At 35.7% G+C, this 6635-nt stretch overlaps 1 protein-coding gene across 1 annotated transcript; it reads left to right on the forward strand.

Annotated features, from left to right (window-relative positions):
- Positions 1–1167: 1167 nt before the first annotated feature.
- Positions 1168–6337, forward strand: LOC132033618 (argininosuccinate lyase, chloroplastic). The gene is made up of 7 exons (XM_059423637.1): positions 1168–1570; positions 2602–2865; positions 3094–3210; positions 4093–4241; positions 4661–4952; positions 5161–5325; positions 5820–6337. The coding sequence occupies exons 1-7, from the start codon at positions 1241–1243 to the stop codon at positions 6069–6071; spliced, it is 1569 nt and encodes a 522-aa protein (XP_059279620.1). The 5' UTR covers positions 1168–1240; the 3' UTR covers positions 6072–6337.
- Positions 6338–6635: the final 298 nt, after the last annotated feature.

Consider the following 6635-nt stretch of genomic DNA (forward strand, 5'->3'; position numbering starts at 1 on the left):
AGTATTACATTTTTTTGAGTTTCTTATCTGAACTATTAGGTGTAAGAGTTTCCTACCTAAATTATCACAACTAGTTTGCAAAACACACCTCAACCATCAATTGTTCACTTGTCCTACCTAAACAATCACTAACTAATTTGCAAAACACATCTCAACTATCAATTGTTCACTTTTAACATGTGTGTTTTGCAAACTACTTAGTGATAATTTAGGTTGGAAATTCAAAAAAATGTGATACCGATATGTCTTTTTTGACCCTTAACTCTAAAAGGAGCCGTTTGGACATGAGTTGAAATCATGTTTGCACATGCAATTTGGATTTCTTAAGTTATATTTTTTTTTATGGACATAAAAACCTACAATTTGTGAAAACCATCAAAAAAATTTCAATTCTTATACAATCTTATCAAATGAGCAAGTCATAGTTCATAACAAAATTAATACGCTACTAGAAGGCCTTTTTAAAAAATACAACATCAATTGATCAAATTTTAGTTCAATAAAATGAAAAATTGAACAAGAGTTGTAATGTAACCACTCTTTAATATAATCCTCCAACATGGTTGGCAAGAGTAATTTTGTTATAAATATACTACCAACTTGTAGATCTTTTAATTTTTCATATAAATGGTAACGGTAAACATGATTGGTAAATATATCTACCAACTTATGGATGTTTTTTATAAAATATAAACTTATGGGTCAACTTTTACATTTAGAAAATTTGAAATTATGATTTGAGATTCCAAATCATGTCTTTTTGGATGATTTGGGATTTAATTGCATGTCTAAACGCTGATTTCATCTCATGAGATGAAATCGCGTGTCCAAACGCCTACTCAATGAAAACCAAATATTTTTCTCTTTATTTGGTATTTTGGAGTTGGAGTTGTGTTTGGTTATAGTTTTTGCAAAGAATATTTGGTTGTTTGAATGTATTGAGAGTAAAAATAAGTTTTTTGATATTTTTCAAATTCCAAATATAACTTTTCAAATTTGAAATTTTTATGACCAAACATTGATTTTCAAATAAAGTGAAAAAAATTCATGGCCAAACGGGCCCTTAATAAAACTTTGAAATCAAAATATGAAATGAAAGCTCCCAAATTTAATTGGCAAACTCCTACTTAGGGTAAGTCAGGTATAGACTTTAGGGAATTTTATTTTTACCAGGAAATATTTTATTTGGTTGGTGTTTTAGTGTGTGTTTGCCATCAATTCCGCCGCCGAGATAATCTCAATGGAGTCACTGTCAACCTCCTCCTCCTCTTCTTTGACAACATCCCCCATTTTCTCTCCATCCAAACATGCCCTTATCCCTACACCCCAAAGTCTCTCCTTCTCTCTCCCTAACTCCAATGCTCGCCTAGCATTGCTCACCTGTGCCGCGCAACAGATGAACAACTCACCACCAGTACCCTCAAAGGAGGTGAAGTTATGGGGTGGGCGTTTTGAGGAGAGTGTTACTGATGCTGTTGAGAAGTTTACTGAGTCTATTTCTTTTGATAAAGGTCTTTATAAACAGGATATTATGGGCAGTAAAGCTCATGCCACAATGCTTGCAAAACAGGTTAATTCTTACCTTTCCATTTATAGTTACTGCCAAGATTGAATCTTTTTTAAGTTTCCCTTTCTGGGTATTATCAAGATTGAATTTTTTTTAGTCCAAGTTGATTAATTTTGAGGATAATCGATGGGTTTAGTTTGTAGTTATTGTGGGGTTTTTGTTTCTTGATGTTATGTTATGTTCTGTTCTATTTGCCAACGATCAACATTAGCAAAGGTCATGCCTCAATGCTCGCTAAACAGGTTAATCTTTATGTTTCCGTATTTGGGTAGTGCCAAGATTGAATCTTTTTTAAGTTTCGCTTTCTGGGTGCTGCCAAGATTGATTTTTTTTTAAGTCCAAGTTGATTAATTTTGAGGATAATCAAGAGGGTTACTTTGTAGTTCATTGGGTTTTTGGTTTCTTGATGTTATGTTCTGTTCTATTTACCAATGACCAACATTAGCAAAGCTCATGCCTCAATGCTCGCTAAACAGGTTAATTTTTACGTTTCTGTTTCTGGGCACTACCAAGATTGAATCTTTTTTGGTCCGAGTTGATTAATTTCTCAGATAATCAAGGGGTTTACTTTGTAGTTAGTCTGGGTTTTTGTTCTATTTACCATTTACCAACGATCACATGTGCAGTTTAAAGTACATTGTCAAATATGTTATCTTTTGCATCCTTCAACATCTTATAGGGGCTCAGGGGCTAATTGTATTAGGGGTCGTTTGGTTGCTAGTTAGAGTTATGGAGAGTTTAGTTATTCATGTGTCAGTTATTACATCTTCTACCCTGCATAAAATAATACATAAGTTGTCTCATAACTTATACATATTTTATTTATGTGGGATTGTAAAATGATAACCAAACACCGTACTTGGTGTGCTGAGTTTTATACAATACAACTGAAAACGACCAAACATAGTATTATCTATGCTAGTTTTAATAATAACTGCCTTGTTAACCAGAAACCAAACGACCCCTATTGTTTACTCCAATGGGTATATTAAAAGGGAATTTAATATGTATGCGAATGTACTCTTATGTTGCAGGGATTGATGACCGATAATGATAGAGATACTATCATAAAAGGTCTTGAAGAGATAGAGGGGCAAATTGAGGCAGGTCAATTTGTCTGGAGGACTGATAGAGAGGATGTGCATATGAACATTGAAGCAGCGCTTACTGATTTAGTTGGGGAGCCTGCCAAAAAGCTTCACACTGCCCGGAGTAGAAACGATCAAGTTGCAACTGACTTTCGCTTGTGGTCCCGTGATGCTATTGACACAATCATTTCACGCATTAAGAATCTTCAGGTCATTTGCTCTTTGTTTCGTGTTCATATCATTTGGAGGTGTTCAACCGGAACATTATTAAGTTCAACACAATAGACACTTTTTTCCTGTATATGATCAACACACATGAGTTTATAGTGTCTAATGAGTTTTCATACTATGGGAAGAAATTGTGAAGTGGGAGCAAAGTTGATCAATTTGTTTGATGCTTAAAGGTTATTATGCACTCATGTGTTTCATAACCTGCAGATCGCAATGGTTAAACTAGCTCTCCAGAATGAGGGTCTTATTGTTCCTGGATATACTCATCTGCAAAGGGCCCAACCTGTTCTGTTGCAACACCTTCTTTTAACATATGTTGAACAGGTTAGTAGAATTTGGCTGACTTCATTGATAGTGTCTTATACTTAACACATCATTTTATTTATACATTTTATAATGGTGGTGTCCCGGCCAACTCGCGCACACCTCTACTATTCTACTGGGTACCTGGTACCTCCCACCAACCCTTAATACATCATTTATTATCATAGTAAACCTGAGGATGTGAAGATCACTTGAAAATCTTGTTTATATATCAATACCACAAACATTTACATCCCTTTTCCTTGAAAATCGATGTCTTTTTACCTCACATACTTCTATGTCTTTTTAATTAGTTAAAACCTGTCCCTTTGAATCAGCTTACTAACGGGTTATTAGATCTTTCCAGAGAAAATAGTTTGTAATGACTTTTATGGAGCATTTTCTCACATTTGTCTGTCGAGTGACTCTTTGCTCTATTAGCAAGTGTACCTGTAACTTGCTTGTTGCAATGAGATCCTCAACGTAATTGCATGCTATAATTTCTGTTAAAGGAGTATCTGGCTTTCTCTTGATGATGTTATGCATATTGTTTCAACCATTGTTTTTTGTTGTTTTTGTTGTTTCCTTTTTCGTTCTTCCTTCTACCTTTTTCCTTCTATTTATTTATTTGAATATTCAGAAAGAACTTTGGTTTCTCATCCTAAGGAGAATATCCTTTTCACTGCCAAGTGGGAGAAATATCACTTCACTATAGTATATGTCACTCGTTTCTGCACTCTCTTTATCTTTTTATCATCTTATCATCTAGCAACCGTGTTTGATCTTCGCTTTGGATCCCAATGTGTCCCTTTCTGCTAGTTTAATAGCTTCATTGAGCTGTGCTGGAGCTTACGAATATTAAACCTACATATTGCTGACAACAGAAGAATGATTTCTTTGTAGCTTGAGCGTGATGCTGGTCGCTTATTAGATTGTAGAGCAAGGCTGAATTTCTGCCCTCTAGGTGCATGTGCATTAGCTGGCACTGGTCTTCCCATTGATAGGTTTATGACTTCTGATGCATTGGGATTCACTGCCCCCATGAGGAACAGGTACTAATATATGCTTAATACCAACAGAACTTGCAACCTTTATTGAACTTCTACTTCTTGCAGATGTACTGTGTTTTGGCCCTGATAAGCTTAACTCTCAAGCTAATTAACATCAATAAACTAATAAGTGATGGAGAAACCTAGTGCGTTCCTTAAGATTATTTGGAAGAATAATAATATATTGCTACTAGTTTCATTTAAAAAAAAAATTATTTGGAAGAAGAAACCCTTAATGTTAAAGTCTTGTCTCATGCTTCTGTTGTAACATTTGCATTTACCCTCTGATATCCTGTATTTCCTTGGAACTTTGTTTAGTAGACTTAACATTTTACTAGTACTTTCTGTGTGTAGTTAATCTGCATTTGCATTAGTTTCTTTCTGGCCTTTTCAATTATGGTGACAATGTTTATGTGCAATAGCATTGATGCAGTTTCAGATCGAGATTTTGTGCTGGAGTTGCTTTCTGCTAATTCCATCACTGCTGTTCATCTCTCTCGCCTGGGTGAAGAATGGGTATTGTGGGCATCTGAAGAATTCGGCTTCTTGACTCCTAGTGATTCTGTTTCCACTGGAAGCAGTATAATGCCCCAAAAGAAGAATCCAGATCCAATGGAGCTTGTTCGTGGAAAATCTGGTAGAGTCATAGGGGACTTGGTTTCACTTCTTGTGTTGTGCAAGGGACTTCCTCAAGCTTACAACCGGGATTTGCAGGTAAAGAACTCTCCTGGAAAAGGATTCTTTGTCAGTTCATTCACTTCCTTCTTAGGAAGTTCCTGTTATCCTTCTCATTAACTGCTTAACAGCTATTGTGGCCATCCAATTAGTTTGGTTATGTTTTCCTGCTTCACCATCTTAATCAACATTTTTTGTCTCTGCATAATTTTCACTTATATATTTTACCTCTTTTTATATGAAATAGGAAGATAAGGAGCCTGTATTTGACAGTGTCAAGGCAGTAGTTGGGATGCTCGAGGTCTCAGCAGAGTTTGCGCAGAATGTTTCCTTTAACCGAGAGAGAATACAGAAGTCTCTACCAGCTGGTCATCTTGATGCCACTACACTTGCTGATTACCTTGTGAAAAAGGCAAGTGATTTCTCCAAGGATCCTTAACTTGTACCTTCTTAGTTCGTCCCGTGTTATTTTGACCTATTAGAGTCAAATATATGATAAAACTCTTTGAAAACTGAGAACTATGTCTACAAATGAGAAATGTAAAGGAAATAGTTCTTGTGCTGAAGCGGCATTCAGCCTATGACATAAGAGGAAACTTTTGCCAAATTTTCGTAATGAATTGACTAAGTGCCTTTTAGGAATCCCATAGATCCAGAACCTTTACAAGTTGTACATCAACCTATAACCCTGACTTTTCCAACTAAGAGTACCCTTGACATTTTATTCCCCTCGTGGATTTACAAATTAGCATACACCCTTGGTTGACATATAAACTTGTAATTCAGTAGAACCTCTTGGTTTGTTCCAAGGTTGTTGCACAAGTGATCACTTATTTTAAGAACAAAATCCTTCTGATTAGCTCTTATACGTGTAAAAAATGATGAAATTGTGATATTTCCTTACAGGGAATACCTTTCAGAACTTCTCATGACATAGTTGGGAGGTCTGTCGCTTTGTGTGTTGCAAGAAAGTGCGAGCTTCAAGATCTTAGCCTTGATGAGTTGAACAGTCTACATCCGATATTTGACAAGGATGTCTACGAATTTCTGGGGGTTGAAAATTCAATAAAGAAATTCAGCTCGTATGGCTCCACAGGTTCAGAATGTGTTGCCGGTCAGCTTGATTATTGGATTGATAAGCTTAGCATCAGCACATAAGGTAATTGTATGGTAGAAAATTATATGGCTCGTCATGCAGTTCGGAAGAATTTGGAGGCCTCAGTGGAAGAGGGATCATGTTGCTAGCTTCTTTCTAACAGAATTTGTAATCTTGTTAGAGATGTATTTATGTGATTACTTTCACTCGAAATACTTGTAACTGAGAGCAATCAAGAAGTTGATATTTTGTGGTAAATTGAATAGAATATTTCAAATGCCACGTGTTTGACAACCAAAGTAGAATTTATTTGGATAAATTATTGGAATTCAAAGGGCCTTTTTATCTTGCTTGGAAGGAAACATGAGATTGCCATTAAAATGCTACTAGACGTAATTTGCAGGATTTCCATATGGGCAAAATACATATATATACATCTTTAGAGTAAATATTTACAAAACGCGACGACAGTTTTCAGTTTACAAGATATAACAGTAGAATACTTACAAACCTATACAAAACCCAATTAGACGGCCAAAACCCATGGAATCACTCTTCCCATAATATTTCCCTGCGATTTTTCTCCCCCAATTTCGCTCAATGTTTTCGCCCTATCTCTTCAGTTT

Source organism: Lycium ferocissimum, chromosome 10, assembly GCF_029784015.1.
Source record: "Lycium ferocissimum isolate CSIRO_LF1 chromosome 10, AGI_CSIRO_Lferr_CH_V1, whole genome shotgun sequence".
Classification (NCBI taxonomy): Eukaryota; Viridiplantae; Streptophyta; class Magnoliopsida; order Solanales; family Solanaceae; genus Lycium; species Lycium ferocissimum.